Source organism: Sphaerodactylus townsendi, linkage group LG03 (assembly GCF_021028975.2).
Source record: "Sphaerodactylus townsendi isolate TG3544 linkage group LG03, MPM_Stown_v2.3, whole genome shotgun sequence".
In the NCBI taxonomy this organism is placed as follows: Eukaryota; Metazoa; Chordata; class Lepidosauria; order Squamata; family Sphaerodactylidae; genus Sphaerodactylus; species Sphaerodactylus townsendi.
The window spans coordinates 63,338,587-63,364,249 of NC_059427.1; the positions used below are offsets into that span (position 1 = coordinate 63,338,587).

The 25,663-nt window shown below is 39.5% G+C and overlaps 1 protein-coding gene across 1 annotated transcript in view; it reads right to left on the reverse strand.

Moving 5' to 3' along the window:
• Positions 1 to 277: 277 nt before the first annotated feature.
• Positions 278 to 25,663, reverse strand: part of SHISA5 (shisa family member 5) — a 34,379-nt gene continuing 8,993 nt past the window's right edge. The window contains exons 2-6 of the mRNA XM_048490197.1: positions 25,056 to 25,224; positions 21,992 to 22,072; positions 8,292 to 8,410; positions 6,557 to 6,775; positions 278 to 3,635 (exon numbers count right to left, since the gene is read on the reverse strand). Of these exons, the coding sequence (XP_048346154.1) occupies positions 3,559 to 3,635; positions 6,557 to 6,775; positions 8,292 to 8,410; positions 21,992 to 22,072; positions 25,056 to 25,224 (665 nt within the window). The 3' untranslated portion in view covers positions 278 to 3,558. The remainder of the gene's footprint in view (positions 3,636 to 6,556; positions 6,776 to 8,291; positions 8,411 to 21,991; positions 22,073 to 25,055; positions 25,225 to 25,663) is intronic.

Below are 25,663 nucleotides of genomic sequence, written 5' to 3' on the forward strand. Positions count from 1 at the left end.
ACATCAATGACATCACACAGTATCAGGCTGCATGTTCCCATGAGCATGTACTGCTGGCCTCTGCAATTGATTTGCGGCTACTGTTCCTTTCCCATTTTACCACAATAAGGCACAGCAACGCGTGGCCGGGTACTGCTAGTTTATACTAAAAAAACCCCACATAATTTTCCAAGGTCTTCAAACTCTGTTCGAGACAATGACCACGAATGCAGGAAAACTCATATTTAAGTCTCATTGAAGTTTGTGGGACTAAGTAACCATAATGATTTCAAAGAGATTTTACTTGCAACTAGTTTTATTTGTATTTGGGTGACTGCCTTACATGGATAGGATTGCATGCCATATTTCTAAATTGTATAATAACAGATAATCTAAAACAAGTGTATTTTAACTATCTACATGTATTACAAAGAGTTGTGAATGTTATTTAAAACCACTGAATAGATGTTCTTTGCTATGGGAAACAAACCAAGTACACAGCAGAAGTATAAAAATCAAGAATGTCTACAAAAATGTAAGGTTCATTGATATAGTACGTTGACTAACTTGCTAGAAAATTCTGAAAAGGCACTTTTCAAACAACAATAGAAGTAAAAACATAACATGTACAATTTAAAGCTCAATTTCCATTTCCCTTCTGGTTTAGTTTTTTAAAATGTAATGAAATTGACACATTTATTATACTAAATAAAAAGTCCCTCATTGGCCACAGTCATTTCTGCTTACATGCAATTGCTGCTGGTATGTAACTGTAAGATTACCAACGCAGAAATATGAGCAGTACATAAGCAAATACTGTCCTTAGTTATGCATATTTCTAAACAAACCACATGACAGTGCACTGGATTGCATGGTGCACAATAGTGGCAAAATTCTCAAGGTGTATGAAAGTCAATGCAATAGTTAAAAGAATCTCTCCACCTAGCACAGAGAGTGAAAGAGAAAGCAGGTGGGCATCCTTATTACAGGTTCCCCTATGGTTTCACATCATTCAAATGTTTCCTGGGAACAGGAACGGCTGTTTGCGAAGCAATGGTTGATCAGCAACAAAGTTACAATCAGACAGTATGCTAGCTGCCTTGTACTAAGATAGCTCCCATCACTTAGATGTCTTCGGGGGTGCTGAGGAAACATTTTTTCAGCTGTAATGTATACACTGTTACTTATATGTTAAGACAGAAATAAAAATAAAGCTTAAAAAGACTTCTCTTTATAACCTGTGGAAATCTATAAACATATCTCTGTTACCAAAGGTATTGCAATTATCAAGTCCCTCCTTTCATTTCACACTATATTTACTGTTGATGGAAATGTATCTAATGTTATTTATAATGAGATATCTTTCTTATTCTCTATTACCATCATGTGGACAAAATACATAGACAAAGGGCTGCATTCTATGAGTACACATAGGGCTGTCCTTACATAAAAAATAGTCATTTCACATGTGGATTGTATCACAGCAAAATAACAGGAAGAATGATGACCATTAAAGTAGTACAAAGGTTACAGTGACTTTCTTCAAGTAGTTTTCTGCTCAGAGAAGTGTATTACAGCTTCGTAACTCCAGAATCAATCTGTAATAAACAATAACAGCTCCTAAAAATAGGAATGTAAAAACTTGTTTCTGTCTCCTTACTTACTCCCCCCTCCAAGGCAATCAAACAGATCTACTAGCTGTTTTTTGTTTCCTTGGCGTTTGCTAGAATTCTGTACTTGGATACCTTCATATGGAACTATGGAATGAAAACTATGTGTGCCATCGATTGTGCAGGGCAATTATTTCAATATTTCTTTCATTCTCACTGATTTCAGAAGTACGTAAAAAATAAACCCTAAATTTTAAGGGACTGTATATATCAGTACAACAAATAAAAAGCAAAGGGGAAGAAAGACTGTTGCTTTGTGCCTTAAATTGTATCTTGAAGATAAAACATGACAGCACCAGTTTTTGTCATAGACCAGTGGTGGCCAGCCTTTGGCACCACGGTCATAGACTGATATATAAAAGAGGACAACAGCACAGTCAGTGCAATACTGATTGAGAGTGAGAGCAGAAAACAATGTTATTCCCAGTTTTTTTAAAAAAAAGCTGTTTAGAATAATGAAAATATTAGTCAATTAAAATAATTTGGATACTTAACCAACCATGTAAAATCAGAAGACATACTTCAAGAGCATTCTATCTGTTAAATACCCCGATATTTTTTATAACACACACAGTCATTTCCAAATTTTAGAGATCTTTCCAAGTTCCCATTTAACTTCAGAAATCACAGCCTCTCCGACATACTTTCAGTTTGCAGTGCTGAAAGTATTTCAGTAACTTACTACATAATTTGGTCTCAAGTTTCAACATATAAACAAGAAATGCCTTTTTACTAATGCATATTGTCATCAAGTCTCTAATTCCACGAAGCCAGTTTCTCTCCATTCAGCCAAGTTTGAAACGAGTCAGCTGTGGCTATCAAGACAAGAAAATAACTACTCTGTTGTGTAAAACAGATTTTAAGTTTAAAAAATATGATTTCTCAGATTTGTTCCTCTTCACAACATAGCATTTAATTCAAAGGTTATCTTCCATCTGAAGCATCTCTGTTAGCATACATGTTACAGAACACAAAGCACGTGCAAAGTAACTGTTGTTTTAATAGTTCAGGCCAGACTTTCTAATTTTTCATGGTTACTTGCTCCAGAATCCAAAGCAACAAGCAAGATTAAGCAAAGACTAAGAAATTAATTTTCAGATGACAAACAGATTCTTCTAAAATGTGGGGGGAAATTATTTTATGTATAACACAGTTATATTCTGAAGTAACAATAGAATGTTCTCATTTGACAGTTCTTATTCAGCATCAGATGAAACATTATGCTTTTGGTATACTTTTAGCAGAAAGATAAAAATTTCTCACAAGGATAAAAACTGAAATGCTAATCTTTTAAAGTGAAACAACAAAAACAATGCAAAAACAAAGAAAATTCACATGGTTGACATTAAAATTCAGAAAAGCTTACAGTGAAGTGAATAACATAACATACAGAAAAATTGCACAACACAGTTGCAGTATTCCTTGCTAAAGACTAAACTTTCTAACAAACAATATTTCCATCTGAAGTTACTTTATGATAGTAGTCCAAAACAAACAAAGAAAACTCACACACCCCACAATTATCAAGCTTTACACAGATTTTGCAAAGGCATAGCTCTCGTTTTCTCTGATTGACAGAATCATGAACATTCCCTTTTACTGGACCTCAAAGTATTGCAGGATATATCTGTGATTTTTATTTTAAATTGTTCTTGCTTTCATCTCTTTCTAACTCTTGAATATCATTTTACTGGTATGAGGTATAGGAAAGTAAACCCAAGTGGAGGATCTTTTCCCCCCCTTTGTTTTTTTAAAGACTACTATTTCTTTTTTAAAGACATTTTTAAAGACTACTATTTCTTGGTGACTGTTTTTCTTCTTCCTGTAACAGAATAGTATTTCAAGCCAGCGTGCCTCACAATGGATTCAGTTTGAAGAAATCTGTGCAGACACACAGCAGGTGGTCCATTTAATAAGAAGGCTTTGGAGGGTCCATATATGCAGGGTTATAGGGGGGCTGTGCTGTTGGATAGGGAGCTCCAGCACCTGTTGCAAAACAAGATAACATATCAAAAATTAAATTTGAGATATACACATTTTCCTTTGGCCTTACTTTATCGTACAATTTCCTGAAATTTTCCTTCATAACTCATACTTTCATGCTCAAAATGAGTAAGACATTGGGGAATCCATGACAGGCCATCCAATATTCTTTCTAAGCACAGTTGTAGCTGTCCAAGGACCTGACTTATACTGGGGCTGGAAATTAAAGCAGAGGGCACTTAATTTTCGCAGCTCTGTACAATTTTACTCATTGGATCTGACATCTCCAATACTATTACAGAATACCTTTAAAGAAAAGGGATGGGAAAAAGACTGGTACCCATCTTTTTTCTTTAAAAGTCTAACATCAAGAGGTTACAATTCATGAAACTGAACAGGGTTGGGCAGGTTAAAACTACTTCATTTCACATGACCCATATCCTAATTTGGACCTTATATAACTAAATGCTAAAAGAAAAAAGCTGGGTAATGCATGATCTTCCTTGAATCTAGTCTGTGACCCCTCCACAGAGAATAAACTTATTTAATAACTCAAGAGGCATTTCCATTTTGATCTGCAAGGTTTTCTAAGCAAACTGTATCCCTTATAAAGGAGAAGGCATTTTATTAAAATGTAACAAATAGTCATACTGAATGGACTCTAACTTGCAAATAACTGCCAAAATACTTTCAGAAATTATGTTACTTCCAATTCTATAGTATTCAACAGTGAAAATAGCACAAGTTACAGCAAATCACCTGAAAATAATAAAATAAAGATCTAATGGGGGAAGGGAAATTTGAGCTCATAACTTTGTCTTTTTGCCTGATGAATATTTTTAAAGTTCTAGTTTCTAGAGCTAAGCCCTTTAAAAATTCCCTCAAGTCAAGGCAATCCTGTTTCCCAGCAATCATATCCCTGTAGAGTCCTGTATTCAGTACAAATGGAAAGAGAATGTATGAGAATAGAAGATGAAGTCCTTTCTGGGGCCTGGGGTAGGGGGCAGTAGGTGTGAAAAACCTGTAAGGCAGATATTTCAAAATGGGAGAATGAAGGAAGCTGTCTGAGGAAAACGGAGGTCAGTGGACCAAAGGGGCAAGCTCCTTTCCTATTTGAAGAAGTAAAGGGTGAAGCTTAGACCATGACATTGCCATTGTAAAGTGATCAGGGGCAAGGAAAAAAGGTGGCCCACTGGTAGCACCTATCAGAACAGAACCAGGACATGCTGCAGAAACACCTGGACATGTTAAGAGAAGATGCCTGCGATCAAGTGCTCATGCCAGCTGTTTGCTGTACCTTTTAAAAGAGTTCAGAAGATGATGTGTTGGAGAGAGGCAGTCAGTGGGAGGAAGGTGAACAGAGACTTATCTCTTAAAGTACACAGTGGAATGGGGAATAAGTATTTTTCAGTTCCTCTGATGCACAATAGTGAAATTTTGAGATGATTTAATGCATCAATTTAGAGAAAACAGGATAAAAAAGAAGAAAAAATATTAAGAAGTGCATCAGAGAGTTGGAAGAGACTACAAGGGCTATCCAACTCCCTGCCATGCAGGAAGACATAATCAAAGCAGTCCTGACAGATGGTCATCCAGCCTGTTTAAAAACCTCCGAAGAAGAAGACTCTACCATTCTCTGAGGCAGCATATTCTAGTGTCAAACTGTCCTTATTGTCAGGAAGTTCTTTCTAACTCCTGGAGATCCTGATCACTCCCACCTAAGGATCCTATCACTTTCACCCCACTCTTGTTGGGTAGGAGCAGATCTAAAACAGCTGATTCCCTGGTTGCCTTTTCCACCTTCTGGACCATGAAACTATTTGCAAGGCAAATGAAGCATTTATTGAACCTTATAGTCTTGGCAGAGTTTGACTCCCATTACTACTACTTCTTTTCTTTCTGAAAGTTTGGTTGTCCATTCCAGGAAGGCATAATCCAATTCTTCAGTTTCACTTGGGGGTCTGTAATAGACTCCCATAGTGAGATTACCATTGTTTCACTTAATTTTCACTCAGATGCTTTCAACCTGGCTTCCAGGAGACTCACAGGTGTACCGTAATCATCCCTGATGTATAATTCTACTCCTCCTCCTTTCCAAGTTGGTCTATTTTTCTGTAATAGGTTATACCCTCAAATATTACATTCTAATAATGAGACTCCTCCCACCAGGTTTCAGTTATGCCTACTACATCATATTTGCTTTGCTGTGTTAAGAGTTCAAGTTCATCTTGTTTATTTCCCATGCTCTGTGAATTAGTGAAGAGATATCTAAGGCCATGGTTCATTCCCCCTGGCTGCTTTTTAAAGTTTTTTTCCCTCCCACTGTTGGGTTTTATTCACTCAGTTCTCTCTGTAACTTTCAGGTGATTATCTCCAGCAATAGAAAACTCCTGCCCACTTGAATACTGTCTCCCTCCCCTACATAACTCAGTTTAAATCCCTCCTGATCAGGTTTGTCAGCCTCCTAGCAAAAGTGTCCTACCTACAGCCATGAGTTGCAACCCATATTCATGAAAGAGCAGTAAGACTCTTCTCAGTTAACACTTGCTGATTTGGGGATGGAGCACTGTGGGATTTTAATATGAATAAGTACATTAAAGCTCACCTTGGAACCACAGTTCTAATTCCTCAAAAGTGCAAAAGAACCCAATAATTGAAGCAAATTTAGATAATCTTGTAGAAGCGGAATCGTATGAATGGTTAAATTGCTTTTTAATTAAAAGAGTAAATGTGACTAATCTTTATAAAGTTTTTGCACTGAATATATGTTTTAAACAGAGGAAGTCCACTAGGTGTGGCAGGAGACTTTGCATAAGTAAACCACAAAAGTAAAAAACAATGCAGTCCTTTTCATCACTAGGCCATTTCAGGAAGGAAAACCAATGGTTTCAGAGGCTTTACTTGACCAGTTTTGGTCCTCTTACCTGCCATTGTTTCGTGGTAGGCTGGTGGTCCTGCAGGCTGCATGGGGTAAGGTGGAGGGTACTGTGTCGGGTAGGGTGCTACTGGTGCTCCAGGCTGTGGCTGCACTGGCACAGGATGATATCCTGCATGGTAACCTCCAGGGTAACCTGGTGATGTCCCAGGCTGTTGGGGATATGGCACTTGCACCACAGTTGTGGCTGTAGTAGTTGTTACAATAGCTGCAAAAACAGAGAGAGCCAGGAAGGTCAGCAATTTGTGATGGAACAACACCTGCTCTCTTTTTCACAAAATCCCCCCCCCCCTTTACCTTTTAGCAGCTCAGCAGCAGAATTTTTTAAATTATCCCTAATACATGCCCATGGTGGAGAAGTAGAATAGAAGGTGAAGAAAAGAGGCTTATTGTGCAATCCCAGGCAGAGTTACTTCAGACTACACTCAATGAAATCAGTGAGAGCAGAAGGGAGTAACTACCCTCTGCGGAGTTAACCTCCCAGCATACGAAGCCCTTGCTATGTGTCCTTCCAAGATGGTCCTTATTTTTAAACCTAGCTGCTGACTCTCCCAGATACTTGGAACTTTCTATCTGAAACATTTTACTCTAACATCAGGTACATCTTTTTCCTAATCTTCTTCCAAATCTAAACGCATTCCTGCCATTTCCTTTCAAATATGTTAATTACGGGTTGGAAACCACCTTCAAATTACAGATTCAAATGTCTCTTTTCTAAATCTAGGATCATTTATGTATAAACTGTCAAACAAATATTTACCTACCGTTTTAAAAACAGATTACCAAAAATGTAAGTTTTCCCATCTTCATTTGCTCCATTAACTAGCTATTCTTGACTGTTCCTGAAACATTGCCAACTTCAATAATTCTATTCAGCGTTCCTCCAGCAAAGGTTTACAGTACAATCCTATGCAGGGTTACTCCAATCTAAGCAGACTGAAATGAATCAATTAACTCTCTTTAGGATTGCACTGTTAGTCTACTCATGCAGCAGAATGAACAGATATGGCCTTAGACACGATTATATTATTAAGCACTGGAAATTTTAAGGGATATTTAAGATTTGCCAGACAATGCAGCAGGAGATGGCAATCAGGTGACAGAGTGCTGAGGTGGTAGACAAGGCCTAATTATCATCGGTGAGGAACAGAAATAGGTACCTAGGCTGGCCTGCAAACCCATTACTACATGGTTTATGTATGTCATTTGAGAAAGGGAACATGACTCGGGGGAATGGATGTATAGGATGGGTGAAGATGGCCATGTTACAAAATTATGCTGAACCCTGAAATGATGTTTGGTCCCAGGTGGCAAAAAGAACTTTACCACTTTGGAATGTAGGTAAGAGAATATATGTTCCTCAGTTCTCTTACATTAATAATTCCCTGTAATTGAAAATTAGAACAGAATGCAAAGGATTAGGACAAAAACTCTTTCTCTGAGGGGCTAAATGTTAATTTTTGGAAAGTTGTTACATGACACAGCATTCAAATGATGACTCTTCACACCTGCAGTCTGAAAAATTATAGCATTTTCTATCATCTTGTTGTACAGTGTGAGCAGACCAGACTTGCATAAGACTGAACCAATTGCCTTCTGCATCTTGATCCCAGAACTACTAAGAAGTTTCCTTGCCATGCAGATTTTCTTTCTCTTCTGGTTTGACAATGGCTCTCTTCTTTTTATTAGGCAAAACAAAAGGGGAAGTGACAGACAATACTTACGCTGTGGTGTCCTTCGGCATGCTTTATACAAGCAGCAACAGGAGCAGGTGAAACAGAGAATAACAGTCACAATAAACAGCACAAAGAGTGTAACTCCAATTGCTACAAAGGTCCCAAAGCTGAAGTACAAAAAAGACATTTGAGAATTAAGTCTTTCATTCTATGGATTTTTATAAAATATATATCATGCATAACTGGAAAAACTTTTTTTTCTGTTCAACACAATGAAGAATTAGGAGTATTCTTCAGTTAAACCAATAAACAGTGAAATAATATGTTACATAATGAAAAGGCATGAATGATAACTTTCAGCGACAGTACAGAGTTTCCCTTATTAGGCTGGTTTTTTAGTACATTTTAAGAAAATGATCAAGACCTCATATGGAAAAATTTTAAGTCTGGAGCAAAAAAAATGACTGCGTGCAAAAAATGATTTACACTGTGCAAAAAAAGAACATACCCAACTCGAAGGAAACAGATATGAACATACACTTGTATCAAAAAGAAGGAAGTGGAAGTGAAACCTGATATGCCCTGCTAAGGTATGGAATCACACTATTATGGTTTTAAGGTTATCCCCCCCCCCCCCCCCCACCCCAAAACAGAGCTCACCTTTGGCTCTCTGTTTGGCTTCCTTCTGCTCCCTTTCACTGCCTCTCAGAGACTGCTCAAAAGAGCTGAATGGCAGTTAAATAGAGCTGGTGATTCACCAAAAGCCTTACCTCTCAGAAGCCTGAAGCAAACAAACAGTGAAAACAAAACCCCTCTTAAGCCCTCACAAAAAAACGAAACCCCCAGACCCTCAAAAACACACACAGTCAAAGATTTGGTTTTAAAGTTACCCCTCTTGTTTATTTAGCACCAGCAGTGACTGGGGCATTGTTCAGAAGTACCATGGCTCTTGTCCCCAGATATTCTAATCCATAATAAAGAGGCAGAGAGAATGGATGTTTGATGTCAGCCCTGTTTGTTGGGATTTCTAGTTTGAACTATTTCTACAAGCGCTCAAAATAACTTAAAGAATTTAAGGGGTTCATCGTCTTTTGTCAAGCAGCTGTATTTGGCTCCTGCAATCTGAGCAAAAAAAGAAGTCTATGCTGTATTAAAGATCAAGTCAGTCACTGCCCTTTCGCTAGTACACATTGGAACCAAACAAAATATTGTGTTGTAAGGCAATTCAGAGCCCTTTGGTTCTTTGAACTCTAAACAAAAGTTACTCATAAAAAGCAAGGGGATCAGCTGCACAAAACTGCACTGAGCCATTTGGCAGCATCAATATTGCTTCACTAATTCCTGAAGCTCATAGAAAAGTTGGAAAAAGCACATCCACAAACATCTTGAACTCATCTACTGTTCTTTCCTATTCGTGTAAACAAATGCTTTATTCTGTTAGTAAGGGAAATTAGGCTCAAGACCCATAGGAGCAGCCAACTGACAGATTTATGGAGGAGAAGTTGATCTATGGCTACCAATCTTGATCCTCTTGATCTCAGATTGCAAATGCCTTAGCAGACCAGGTGCTCAGGAGCAGCAGCAGCAGAAGGCCATTGCTTTCACATCCTGCACGTGAGCTCCCAAAGGCACCTGGTGGGCCACTGCGAGTAGCAGAGTGCTGGACTAGATGGACTCTGGTCTGATCCAGCAGGCTAGTTCTTATGTTCTATGGCTATTCAACCTTTCCTATGATTTTAACAAGAAATTCTTAGTACAGTTGGGGGGATAAACATTACAGCTTATGAAGGACAAGGACTGTTGCTGTTACTCAACATCACTGTGATATAAGACACACCTGCTCATACTGTTCCCAACACTTTCTTGATTGCTGAGGCCAATACATCGATCTTATTATTCAGAAGCCACACCTTCAAGGATGGTCTGTAGCTCAGTAGCAGTGTTGCCAAACATTGGTACACAAGACATCACCAATTAGGAAGGCTAGGGAAAGCCTCCATCTGAGAGCCTGGAAGTTTCTACATGGAAATTTTAATCTGTCTTAATTCCTTACAGCAGATGTGTTCTTGGGAGTATCTCCATAACATCGTTCGCCATTAATCCTGCCTTCCCTGCTTTGCCGAGATATTTCCCAAGCCTAGTATGGACAACATGAAGTTAAGAAGGTATATATTGTTTCAGGTTCTGATGCAATATGGGGGGGGGGGGTGGTGGTGGTGGTGGACATTCTGATGCTAAGTTAATGCAAGTATATTTCCTGGAAGAGGTAATCAGATCCCCACCGACATAGTGAGAGCAGTTTTAGTGTCATGGATTACATAGGAAAGCTCAGTGCAGTGGAGCATCATCATGTTGGAGGGCATGGCCACCAAGCCACCAGTCCATAATTGGTAATATTGTTGGTAATAGAAAACAAGTCCTTCAGTTGCCATTGATCCAGAAAAGGGAGGTTACTCTCTGCAGCAATCCCCAAAATAGGGGTGCTCAGACACTTTGTCCATGTCATCTTTTGGTTTGTCCAGTCATGGAAACTTGGAAGAGCAAAGACAAACCTGCCCTCAGATTACAAAGAGGGGGGATATCCTCCCTGTGAAAATTAACTTTAGCTAGTTTTGTCTTTCCATTTGTTTTCCTTTAGCCAATCCTACTATATACTTGCCTTTCCTGTAAATTGTTTTCCTAACAATCTGTGTTTCCTGTTTATATAAATTACTTAAAGAACTTTAGCAAATGGTACATTAGTCCTTAAGCCACTGACTAGGCTATTCAAAGGCACTGACAGCAGAGGAGGAACCAGGAGGGGAGGAACCAGAAGGGGTAAGCTTCACATCTTTCTCTCTCAGAATCACTTCACAGAGGTAAATGAGACCTTCTGTTCCAGTACAATGCAGGGGTCCTATTTCAGTGATCCTATTTGCACTGAAGTAATACAAACTATTTTTCCATGTGAACCCCAATCTTCTTAGTGCCGAACTAACACCAATCACAACCAGCACAGTGCCTAAGGGGATAGGAACATAACCCTCCACCATCAGTGGGATTTTCCTCATTTAGTCACCATAGCCACTATTTTCCCCATGTCACTGGAGGACTTTTTTTTTAAGGAACCAGTGATTATCATTATGGTGCTACAGAAATATTGCTGCAACATTCACAGCTTTCATTATCATTATGACGCTATAGGGGGAAAAAAGGATCTAGGCATGTTGCAAATTTATAAAGAAAAAGGAACAGGATATTTTCCCTTGTGACTCTTTAAATTTACTTTTTCCAAATTCAAGTTGGGAACCAACACACTGTTATAATACCACAGCAATCTAGACAATACTGACTTTTTTTAACCCTCAAACAAAAGCCTTCCGGTTGTACAAAACAAATGGCATTTGTAGAGGGATGAGACAAGGAAAGCATGGGGGGAAACTTGTGTGGATACTTTGCTGCACTACTGCCTCTTGTGCACAGCAGCTATACTGTGTTCCACAGAAAGATGATAGTTCAGTCCGTTGAGGTGCAGCGGTTGAGAAAGTTGCATGAATCCAGATTAGAATATAGTCCCAACCAAATATGAGAATTATCATTACTTTTTATGCACTGCCTTTATCAAAACCATTATTTTGTGCATCACTGAACATGGTACTTTGACACAAAAGAATTTATGCCAAATGTATGCCAAATTTTACTTTCAAATGGATGAGGGGAACAGGGCTAGGTAGGCACTAGGACCCAGGTGGAGCATACTACAACAAAGAAGGTCTGGAATGCTTTGTTCTGTGGTGGAGGATCTTATATCATCTTTATGTGAAACAGAGTATACAAGAGCTACACAGAGGAAGGAACCTTGGCAGTGTCAGAGTGGGGGAACAACTAAATGATGCACCATCCCCAGGGACAACTTAGGGAAGTCTCACTTTACTGCCAGAATTGTCTTGCTTTAAAAATGGAATAGGAGGTTGGGTCCTGCTCAGGTGCAGGAAGAGTTTTTCTCCCCTTCACACTGTGGTCTTGAGCTCAACATTTCTGAAGCAAGACAATTTCAGTGGTCGAACAATGGCAACTTCTCCCAGGAACCCTGTCATCTAGCTGTGCCCCCAAAAGCACTGCTTGTCAGTCCTGCAGGTAGACAGTGACTAAGAAAAAGGCAACACCTTACCTCATTATGCAATCAAATTTGCAGCACAACCAGTTTAAACTATACAGCCATAAATTAATGGCACATAAATTAATGCTTTGACTTGCTACACTAATTTTCTGCTTTTTATTGGTTGTGCACCACATTTTCCCTTACAGTTGTCCATAAGTCACACTTTCCCAGAAGACTAAACAGCAATATTTTATTGCAAGTGAATGACTCTTTCATGTTTATTTTTCCCCTATGTATCACATTTAATTGCATGGATATTGGTGTGAAGTTAGTATGGCATAACCCCTACTTGTGTAATGTAGGATTTGCGCAAGTTCCTCCAACTGCCTTACATTGTGACTTTTCCTTTTTAAACTACTTGGAGGCTATGAACTTTTGTGTTTTATGGCATCAGCATGAGAAAACTAAGACTTAGTATGAGATTGTTTATATGCATTGTCAAAAACCTGAATCAACTACCGTATAAACTCGTCTGTAAGCCGAGGACCTAATTTTACTACCAAAACCTGAGGAAACATATTGGCTGGCGTATAAGCCGAAGGTGGGAAGCTGGGAGGCAGAGGGAGCTCCTTATTTGGGCAGTGACTCCCCCTGATGTCATTGCCCAAATAAGGAGCTCCCTCCACCTCCCAGCTGGGTTTGAGGAAGCCCAAGCAACCAGGAGGTGGAGGGAGCTCCTTATTTGGGTAATGATATCAGGGGGAGTCACTGCCCAAATAAGGAGCTCCCTCCACCTCCTGGCAGGCTGGGCTTCCTCAAACCCAGCAGGGAGGTGGAGGGAGCTCCTTATTTGGGCAATGACGTCAGGGGGAGTCACTGCCCAAATAAGGAGCTCCCTCTGCCTCCTGGGGTTTGAGGAAGCCCAGCCAGCCAGGGTTCCCCTTCACCCTCCGAGGAGGGCAGCAACAAGTGGCGTGTGCACCTGTAGGGAGGTCGTCCCGGCCACGCCCCCAGCCTCAGCAGAGGCCTGAAGAGCCAGGACTGGTGCATAAGCTGAGGGGGGCATTTTTCAGCCTTAAAACAGGGCTGAAAAACTCGGTTTATACGCGAGTATATACGGTATCTATTGTAGGTTTCCCGGGCAGTATGATTGTGATCTGGAAATTTTAGCTCCTAACGTTTTGCCTGCATCTATGGCTGGCATCTTCAGAGGCATGTCACAGTAAAATGTGTTTCTCTCTGGGGCACAGGGGGGAACACTGCGTGCTGGTCCACACTGTGCCATGGAGAGAAATATATCTTACCATGATATACATCTGAAGATGCCAGCCATAGATGCAGGTAAAACGTTAGAAGCAAAAACTATCAGACCACAAGCATCAAGCCCAGAAAACCTACAACCACCTGCATCTACATACTTTAATCCCCTCCCCCTTTTGGTGCTTAGTTCAAAATAAATACTGAAAAATTGTTCATGGAGTCACTCTCCTCTCCTCTACTTACAGTTACTCCTTGATGTTCTATTTCCCAGGTGGGGGTTTGATTCCAACTGGACAAGAAATAATTGGGGAGAGATTGAAGCTGCAGAGCAGAAGACGATGTGTAAAGGAAGAGCTACATAACACCCCTGCTTTAGACATGTTTGGGTAAGTTTGAAGATACAATGTGGAGTCTGGACCTCAAATGAGCCAAATGGAAGCAAAAGGTAACCCTGAAGGTAACCCTGAGTTCAGAAACAGACTAGGGTTTAAATGTATCCCACACCCAACGACTTATACCTTTGGTGATGAGTAGAAAATCAATCTATAGATAAGTGAAATAAATACCCTCCCCAGTGAGCTTGTCTCTCATCTGCTGTGGCTATTTCCAGTTTACTCCATTTCTTCTCTGCACAATTACTACAGCATGCAAACTTTATTCAAGCCTATAGAAAATGAGAGAAGAGCCACGAACCTTAAATTCTTGACTACCCCCCTCAAGGTGCTAGAATCTCCCTGCAAACAGGTGTTCAATTTAAGTAAACACAAGAACTATACCTTGAAGTACATGTGACAGCAGCAGATCTACCTGTTTAAATGTGCATCTGTCACAACCACACAGAAAACAAAGTGTGTGTACATCTAAATTTTTGAACAAAAGTGATGCATGAGTGAGGAGCACCAAACCTCTGTGACCCAGCCCCAGATATCATTTTCCCACTAGTCAGGTTCAGAAATATTTGTGAGTGGAAATGCTTGGAGACTGGACTGGAGGAAATAAGGAACAGACTATTTTTAAAGTGGTCAATAATTGTTACATTCTCTTACGTAAAAAAGGCTCAACAGGATTTTCAGTAGTTAAAGGTCTTACAATGCTCTATCCTACAATGTTCTACCCTGCTCTCCCATCCTACAAGAAGACTTGGAAATATAACACATAAGACATAACACACCTTTTATTTATCCATCTTTTATTTACACAGATTTATTTTGGAATCCCATGTCCTAGTCTCATTTACAGAAGCATATGTTTATCTCTAAAGGGCCTGTTATTGCTCTGAAAACAAAGTCAGTCATAGTTATTCTACTCAGTTTTTATGTCAAAAATGTGTGAAACCGCCTTACATTGAATTAGACCACAGGTCTTCTAGCTCAATAAGTGTGGTTAGGGCTATGCAGCAGGATGAGGTTAGGATTGTTCAGGTTTTTCTAATTCAGTCATTAACTCCCAGTTTAGACTAGCGACGAGATAGATGCTTATCTCCGAGTCTCAGCCACACCCACATTACCTGTTTTATAGGATTGTGTAAGAGTTATTGAGATATTGTATTAAAAGCACGATACAAGCATCAAATTATTACAGCAAGTTCCATAATTAGGGGCATTCACCAGGGCACTGCTGGAACATAAGAACAAGCCAGCTGGATCAGACCAAAGTCCATCGAGTCCAGCTCTCTGCTACTCGCAGTGGCCCACCAGGGGCACAGGGCTTGTACAGTATTCTGTGGTACACTTATGTGATGACATTTCTGGATCCCTCAATCCATGTGCCTCTTAATTTACCAGAGATTGCCACATACTCTGGGCTTGCAGGCAAAACCCAGAAGCTACCACATGGCTGACCAACTTGACCAATTCCCAGTTCTTTCCAGCACTTAATATCTGGAAGATATCTGGGGAAAGTTGTAGGCTCCCATTCCTCTCAGTTTCTCAATGCACTTCACGGGCTCTGAGGGCACCGGATTTGCTTCTGCGACGCACATCACTCTATCACTGTTATATCCAATATGCTATATTATAGCAAACAGGGGTATGCTATATGCATGAATTAGCCCCTGGAGGCTGAATGTGGTAGCTGATGACACCATGTGCTAACACCATCTCCCCATTCAAGGGCTGACTGATCCACACAGGAACTTCCATTTGCCACCTTTTATGTACATGGTTACAGGGCTTGAATTGTGCACACAGTTCTTTGCAGATGATCAATACTCTAAATCAAGAATATTTGTTAACTATACACTGCATCACACTGTGCCAACCATATGTTGCATAGACTACTGTTACCCTGAGTGCTGGGGATCTGCTCCTTTTAGAATGGGGATTAGTGGGGTCAGACCTTGCTTAGTGAGAGGCAGGGTAAGCTCAAGTTCGTTTCCATCGATGTTTATGGGAATAGGTTTCCTTGAGAAATCCTCAGGACAACAGAATAAAAATCTGACAGTTTTATTGAAAGGAAAATAATAAAATACACAAGTGTAAGTTTCAAAGCAGCAGAAAATTCACACAGTCCTAGGATGTATATAGAGTTGACAGGATAGGTTTGGAGATGGGCTTAGTGATTGCGGGGAATTAGAGGTGATATTTACCATTTCTGAAGAGGCTTGGATCTGAGCAGCAGGGTTTAGCAACCTGCGCTAAACTTCAGGAGGAGAAAAGGCAGTACTGGGGACAGTATCACCAGACAGAAAGGTGCCCATTCTAGCTGTTGCTATGTGAGAAAACTCTGCCTGTTATCTTAATTTTATATGTTGTTAATCTCTGCCAGTTGATTTAACTGTGTTTAGTCTCTGCTTATATTTTGTCTGTAAAGTTACACTACCAGAGTGTTTTAAAGTTATATTGTTTTAAATTTTTTGCCTTATGCATCTTTTTGTTTATTGAGCAGGTGCAGACCTCAATAAACCCCCCCCCCTTTTTTGCTTCTTCCCGCCTGTAACTGCTGATACTATACAATGCTACCTCATTCCAGCTAGAGTCTATTTTGACAATGAGACTTGCTTGCTTTTTATTATAACTACTAAGCCATTATGGATAAGTTTTATATTTTGATTTTAGTTGGTTCAATAGTTTTGTCTTTATTGGCTCTTATTCAACTGATTGTATGCATGGTATGCCAGTTAACTATAGTTTGTTGAATGGCACTGAATTCAATAAACTTCAGAAATATGTTTTAAAAGCAGTGTGTGTTCGTTCAAAATCCTAACCCACGTTTAAGGAGAGTAGTCAACTTTTCCTCTACAGCCCTCTTCTATGTATCAGTACTCATATAAGTAATATCCCTTCTTATAGAAAGGCATGCTGAAGTCTGCTCTGGTTGATGAACAAGTACATTTGGAAACAACTTTTTCACTAAGGTCCCTTCCGCACATGCAGAATAATGCACTTTCAATCCACTTTCACAGTTGTTTGCAAGTGGATTTTGCTATTCTGCACAGTAAAATCCAGCTGCAAAGTGCACTGAAAGTGGATTGAAAGTGCATTATTCTGCATGTGTGGAAGGGGCCCTGGCCACGTTTTTTTTAAAAGGTAAAAACAGCAAAGTTATGGGATTTAACAGACATACATTCATTGGAGATCACTGCATGTGTGGAAGGAGACAGAGTAAGCCACATGGCTTCTGTGGCTGGCCCTGTCATCACATGACCATATCTCTTGTCTTCTGTCAACTCAGTGTTTATAGTCATACTGAGCCTCTCTTTAGGCATGCCATGGATTTAAACCCTCCCCCCATAACTTACCTGGCAACAATGGTTTTGGCTAGGCCCTCCTTGCTATACAGCAGGAGGCCTGTGTGAGCAACCAAGGTTTCCCATGGGCTGGTGAGTCCAGTGTTAGACAAAAGTATAGCAAGTACAATAGAAGATATATTAGTCCAATGACTGCTAACTGCAAAGAGTAGCTTTTGAGGGGGGAGAGAAGTGGATGCTTATCCCTTTCCTCACCACATGCTTCCCCTCCTTCTACCACCCTCAAGTTGCTTTTCTTCCCACAGTGCTTTACATTCATACTTGTAAAATAAACGCACCAGGTCCTACAGAGAAAGGCAAAGCTGGGGAAAAGTTAAGTCTTTCCCCAGACTTGACTGAGTACTCATTATCCTCTCCCTGCCTATGAGAAACAGCTGCTATAATTTCAGTATACAGACAGGTGAGTAACATATAGTTTTACCCTTCAGGTACTACAATCAGGTACTACAATTCAGGTTACTACAATCTATTCCTGGGCTCTTTCCGCACATGCAAAATAATGCAGTTTCAATCCACTTTCACAATTGTTTGCAAGTGGATTTTGCTATTCTGCACAGTAAAAGCCAGCTTCAAAGTACATTGAAAGTGAATTGAAAGTGCATTATTCTGCATGTGTGGAAGGGGCCCTGGCCACGTTTTTTTTAAAAGGTAAAAACAGCAAAGTTATGGGATTTAACAGACATACATTCATTGGAGATCACTGCATTTCCTGATTTTTTGGTTGTATTAAGAATGAGTTGCCATATTTTATTCCCTTTCAATTCAGTTGGATAAAAATATACTTATGACAAAAGAAAAACATAATCCCACATTTGATGTACTATTTGGCTATGTAGAAACCACTGCTGTGAAAGAAGAAATGATTTATCACTCAAAACTTTTTAGTTTAATGTAAACCAAGTTCAAAACCCAGTTCAAATATTGTAATTGCTGAATAAAGATGAAAGTCATTTAAATAACATTTCCAACTTGAAGAATTGTCTTTCAGCTTTAGAAACTGTTGCATTTCAGAAACTATGTCATGTCAGTTTCATATGGAATCTGTAAAAATACAGGGTTGCCAAGAAGTGAGTAATTAATTGTGTTAATATTACATGTTCAATGGATAAAAGACATAAATATTTTAATTGAAAATTTTGACTAGCTACTGTGAGGGTCTAACTGATCAGAAAAATTACTGCATTTTATAAAGGTGGTTTTGTATTTGACAAAGGCAGGTTCAGTAAACTCAGTTGTTTCCTACAGTAATTGCAAAATTAAAACTGATTAGGAAATTCCCAAGGTTCACAATTTTAAGCATGAAAAATGCCAGCATACAGAACAGTTAAAGCTTACCCCATTCTGGTTTCCAGCAAAAGTCTTTAAAAATACTCTTTTCAGTGCCTTAGGCCTCTTTCATTCTTCCCTCTAGAAAATGAAACTGACTGCATTTCTGAGAAGCACTGAAGACTAGTTCTGTGTTCCGTCTGCAGTGACATCAGCAGGAAAAAAAACACATAGCAGGCTTCTCTGGACACGCCTTGCTCTATGCTCAAAAATCATACTTAAAGGTACAGAACACTGATTTTCATCCTTGAGGGCCACAGGTAAATTCAGAGTCAAAACAAACAAATGAAGTTTGCACTCCATTTTTAATAGCTTTAACTCATTCTGCCCAAACTTTCTTTATGGATAAGTAAAGAATAATTCTCTGTATAGGCTATATAATTTGACTTTGATATGCACAAACAGGTTGAGGGAACAATAAGCAAAATGCAGAACTCAGAACAATAATCTACCACATTTTAATGGTAGATTATTGTTTGGTAGATTATTTGGTAGATTATTTAATGAGAAAGAGAGAGATTCTTTTTCAATCTTTCAAGATCTAGTTAATGAATCTGAGCAATCCTCCTTTATTGCCACCTACAATAGCTGACATCACATCAATATGGAAGCTAGTTCCATGTGGTAGTACAATACTATGCAAAATTACTCCCAGGATTGCATTGTTAAATTATCCTTTGTCCTTTGGCAGAATTTTTTGGAGAGGATTTTCTAGTTCTCTTAACTACATGTGTTAAGACTGCTCTGTCTCATTTATGTGGCATTTTATTATTAAAAATGTTCTGCAGTTGGAATTTTGTTTGCTTCACAACAGCTACATTGTAATAATTTTACATTAGAAATTGATACGAGTTGCAAATAAGTATAAACAAATCTTCAAGGATATGTTTAAAAGGACAATGATGAACACTATAAAATAAAAATATATTAGCAAGATATTTGCATATTTGTATTTTGAACAGAACTAACAGATGACTAAAATACATGATAGCAAGAAGGGATTACAAGTTTATGTGGGACAGAAATCAATAACCATATTCTAGCTGCTGCCACATATAGTTTTTAAAATGTTTGAAAGTCTTCACAGTTGGCTTTCCCTAATGTGTAAACTCTTAACAGAAACAAGGTGACTTAAAGAGCATTCTAAAGACTGTAGAGCAGCATGAGAAGACTACAGCACAAGCTCTTCCCAGACATTTTAAATTAGCATACATCTGTAAAGCGCCCCTTTTTATTAATGGTATACTGCTTGCAGTCCAGTTTAGATGGAATTAAGGCATGGATCATTGTAACTAAATCATTGAACTAGGAATGGGTGCAGCTGATGCCCCAGCCAAAGAACAGGAGAAAAGATGATATCAATCCCACTGGTCAATGGCCAGGGGTTTTAGAAGCCCTGGAGATGAGAAGAAATAATCTGCTCCAGTGCCTTGCCCAAGAATGCAAGACTAGAGACTAGTGAGATATTAATCAAGACAGAAGGGCTCAGAAAGGGCTTTTATTTATTTTTTATGGGGTTTGCTATCTCGCCCTTTCCCAGCTGGAGCCAGGCTCAGGCCAGTTCACATACATTGTAAAATACAATACAAATTCCATAAAACATAGCAAGCAACTAAAATAATAAAAATTCAGTCCCCTACACTTACACTTTTTAAAGATGCTCACACCAGGAACCAATTTTTTTCCTGTACTAGCCTAAAGTTTTTTCATCCCACCTTCCATAAACAATAAACAGATCGAGGGAGGAGAAGGAGGAGTAGATCAGGAGGCAAGCAAGATGGAACAAGAGTCATAGCTGCCTCAACCAAAGGCTCGGTGGAACATCTGTGTTTTTCAGGCCCTGCGGAACTAACTAAAGTCCCACAGGGCGCTGGTGTCAGCTGATAGAGAGTTCCATCAGGCCAAAGCCAGGGCCGAAAATACCCTGGCTCTGATTAAGACTAGCTAGATATCTTTGGGGCCAAGGATTAGGAGATTGGCACCAGAAGTGCCCGGCAACAGTATAGGGTGATGTGGTCCTGCAGATATTAAGGTGTCACACCGCTCATGGCCTTAAAGATTAACAGTAAACCTTGAACGTGATCTGGAGTTTGACTGGTAACCAGTGCAACTGGTGGAACACAGAATGAATATGTGTCCTCACCTGAGTCCCAGTGAGAATCCTTGCTGTTGCATTCTGGACCAGTTGCAGTTTCCAGAGCAGTCTCAAGGGTAGACCCACGTACAGTAAGTTACAGAAATCCACTCTGGAGGTGACTGCTACATGGATCATGGTGGCAAGCAGAGGCGTAGCAAGGGGGGAAAGCGCCCAGTGCACTGGTGCGTCCTCCGCCCCAGCCCCGGAACGTCCCTGCCACGCAACCACAGGGGTGTGCACCTGGTGCACTGCACACACCCCGGCCTCCTTGGAGCTACACCTCTGGTGGCAAGGTTCCAGCAGGACTGGTAAGGAGCCAACTGCCTTGCCTGGCATAGATGGAAAAAGTCTATTCTAGCTGTACGTGTGACCTAGGTCTCTATCGAAATGGAGGGCTTCAGGATCGCACCCAGGCTTTTAACAGAGGAAGAAAATGTTAAAGTAACTCTATCTAACTTAGGCAGTTGCAGCTCCCCCTCCAATCCCCTTTTTCCCAGCCACAGGACCTCATCTTTGATGGATTAAGTCTCAATCTCCTCTTTTTTAACCATCCCGCCATGGCAGCTCTAAATCACTGCTTCCATGAGTTACCCTGGGATAACTCCTGCTCTCAAGGAAACATTTACTACTCACTCAGCCAGCTCCTTTCTGGCAACTTGTATCTGCAAGGAAGGGTTAAGGCTTGAGACCAGAGAGGATCTTACAGCCTTGAGCTACACAAGCTAAAATGCACCCATGTAAATTAGACAAGCAAATGTCAAATGTATACCATCAGAATACGACTGTCCCACCAAAGAGGCTCATCTAGAGGGCACATGAAATACAGTCTTTTCAATGGCAGTTGGACAATTATAGAACCTCCCCAGGGAGGTGAATAGTCAGCAAAAATTTAAAACTTTGGTGAAAAAAAACAAAAACACTTAAGATTCCTAATTTGAACCCATGTTTCACAAATTCATGACCACCAACTTCAAAGAAGTTATTAATACACTCTTATTTAATTTCCAGAGACTATTCCATAATAGCTGCAACTATAGATAATAAACTTGACAATTATAACAAAGCACCCCAGAACACTGTTTTCCATATATATCACAGAATGCAGTTTTCCAATGCAGAATGTAAGCTCAACTCCTTGAGCTCCCAACGCGCACTTCTGATCAAACCCTCTAGTTCTATGTTGTTTATAGTAGTACCTTTTATTTGCCTCTGCTTCCCAATCATCAAAATCTGATCTGAACTTCATTGCTTCTCCCATCACAGGCTCTTCCGACATGCTGTAGCACAAAAAAGATTAAGTGAAATTTAATTTTTTAAAAAACTTGTTAAGCCATCATTTCATGTCCGACAGCTGTCCTTTATTTCTAACAATTAAAACGAAATGTTTAACTCCATTGCAAATTAACTGCTTAGATTTAATATTGTCTTCACTGTTAGCCTGCAAGGGGAAAAATGCAATCACTTACTAAGATAAAGCTATACAAACTAGTTAATGACAGAAATGTCTCAAATCTGGTATTATCTGAGGAAAGAGCTCACAAGATTATGGAGGAGTGAGCTAGTTATCAGTACAACTGGGCAGCTCATCCCCTGCACAGAGATTTAACCACAGCAGTTGTGTAGATAAAGAGGCAAAGGTCTCTACTTCAGAGTTCCCTAACCTCTCCACCAATCAGCTGCACAGTGCAAAAGGATTAATACATTCATCGATGGTGCAAGATGCTAAATACTGTTAGAAAAGGCCTTCCGAAGAGTAAAGAAAGTTAACATTTGCTGTAAGATGTGATAGATTGGACTGAATCTAAAGTACTGCAAATGAAACAAAATTCATGGAATGGGATTTTCCCACCTTCTTTATCCCGTTGCACCCCACTGAGCCCCCCAGACTCTCATGACCAGCAGGAGAGCTAAACGTGGGTCTACAAGTTGAAGGGGAATTAGCAAATCACTCCCACCTTCATCAACAGAAGTTCCTTTCCGTTAGTATAAATGCCATTATACTGCTGGAGCAGCATCTTTGGTTCTAAGTCAGTGTGTTTAAGATGAAATACTATATACAAGGACATCAAGTATATGTCCATAAGTGTCAAAATATGTTGCAGTGTTAAATCTGCTTCTTCTCCTTTCCATTAAATCATGGCTCTATTTATAGATGTTTGCCACAAGGATGAGTTGAAATCTGCAGGTGCATGCTTTGTCCTTTTCCAGCTCCCCCTGAATACGGATTCAAGAGTGAAGACTTTCTGGTTTAGGAGATCTTCAATCGAAATTTATGATTTGTTGATGCTTCAAAGTTTGGATATTTTAATACACTGGAATTTCAACAATTGGAAGTTTATTGATAGGTGGAAATTTGAAAGGATTATGGCAGCAATCCTAAGCAAGTCTACTCAGAGGTAAGTCCCATTTTATTCAGTGAGGCTTACCCCCAGGAACGTGTTCTTGTGATTATTGCACAAGTCTATTTATAGATGTATGTGTGTGTGTGTGTGTGTGTGTGTGTGTGTGTGTGTGTGTGTGTGTGTGTGTGTATGTGTATTTATTGGAATTAGCTTAAGACCAAAACCAATACAAAATACAGTACCACAGATTGTGCAAGAGGTTCTATTCACCAGCCTGAAAGCCCCCTTTCAGTTAATGAACTGTTACTCTCTATGCTTAATTTTAAAAATCCTAAGAAAAAGATTCATGTAAATAATGTAATACCCACCAAGGAAAAATCTGTTTAGTCTGAATCTGTTGGAACTATGTCAAAACAAATTGAAGATTATGTGGCAACCACAGCCCAAATACTCAATAGTGGAATATGGTAATAATTGTATTTACAAATTAACTTTACAAATTTACGAATCACATCTGTGGACTAACACAAATCTTACTGTGTACATTTCCTGCATTATCTAAAACAGGGGTAGGGAACCTGCGGCTCTCCAGATGTTCAGGAACTACAATTCCCATCAGCCCCTACCAGCATGGCCAATTGGCCATGCTGACAGAGGCTGATGGGAATTGTAGTTCCTGAACATCTGGAGAGCCGCAGGTTCCCTACCCCTGATCTAAAACAAACAACACCATTCTCATTTATTGATAGTTGAAAGAATAGTATATGCAAGTTCCTAGAAGCTGCCCAGTATACAAGAGAAGAAGTATACTGGAAATATTACATCTATAACTCAAATATATTTGATTTGTACTAAGAAATCACAAATCAATAAAACAGGAAAAGATTGGATTGTGTTTTCTCAAGCATGGGTAAAGGGACTGAATTCCACATTTGTACAGACTTGATGTAAGTCATGCATATCTTAATATCTGTTTCTAAACATGGCCTTCATGTGTGGATCCCAAAAGCCAAACAATGTAACCATATACAGAGAGTGGTGATTTGCTACTAGTCTGGCAGGAACTACCAAATTTACAGAAAAGTCTGAAAAGTTAATTCAAAAACAAACAAGCAAAAAGAAAAGCAGTCTGTATATTTGTAGACAATGAAATTCATGCAAACAAAAATACTGGCCAAGATCTTACAAGATCACGGTCAGTATTATAACCAGGCATTTTAAAGAACAAACGTAGATGAGGAGCCAGTGAAGAAGGCAGCAGAAGGTAAAGGACATATTTGGGGAGCGTGGAAGGGAGCTGGTGACAGCAAGGAAGGGCAAAGAGGCAGCAGCAGTAAAGGCAGCATTGCGCATGCGTGCAGCGACCATTTTCCTTTCCTTGGATTCCATGTATACTATTATGGCTGCCCTGCTGGTTTGGAGAGCAGTGGCTGCTGGGGCCATTCCAGCCAGTTTAATGGTTGAGGACAACTGTACAAATTGAAATTGTCCACAATATTTTGTTTTGGGTCACTATCTTGGACATGAGCCATCAATTTGAACTGTGCTTTAATCCTAATTTAGACCTTGGTTTGTGTCCAAGAAATAATCACCAATTCAGATATCAAACAAATTGTAATTAAGTCAAACTTTCTAAATCAGGATCTGTACATAAGGAAAGGAGGAAGTGAGCATGTGAGCTCATGAATTCCAGGTTCATTCATGTTACAAACTATGATTTGTTTGTGGCATCTGAATGCAACTCATGTCTGGGTAAGGTCAGTACTTGTAAGCATTCCAAGATCTCATATGTTCCCCCATAATACATTCATTTACTCCCAATTCAGAGTCATATGTTATTACAGTTTGTTATATTAAGAGATGAAGCAATGCACACCTAATATATTTCAAAGAAATAAATATAACGTAGCATATTCACCTTTCTGACATCTCATTACACAGAAGTTGAACATCTTCATCTAATTTCTGTAAGAAATCTGAGCAACAATATCGGCTTGTACAAGTTCCACAGCAAAACTCCAGGCAAGATTTTTCTGTATTTAAGTGGCCATCAGAATCTTTGTATGCTGTACAGTTTTCACAGAAACCTGTAAAAACAAAAGATACAAGCCATTTAGCCAGACAAGTATTAGACATTATGAAGTCTTCAGCTTGGATGCTGCTTGTAAATAAAGGCCTGAGATAAGACACAATAAGCCCACAGACAAAAAAGGAGTATGGATGGTCAAGCCGCTTATAAAACCTTTAATAACAATTAAAGAAATTCATTCTTATTCACTCAGGTGAGGAATAAGAATGTTTGCATGCAGATTTTCAAAATCAGTGGTGTCCAACACACAAAGGAAATTATCCTATCTACTCATCCGTCGAAGGCATACAGCTCTTCTCACAATATGAATCTGACATTTATAATCTATCGCATACCCTCAGAGGTAGGATCATAGTAGAAGTGGGTTGCGTATCACAAACTGATTTGAACAAAGCAGGTATCAGAGGACGGGAACTGAAATAAATGCTGGGTTGCAT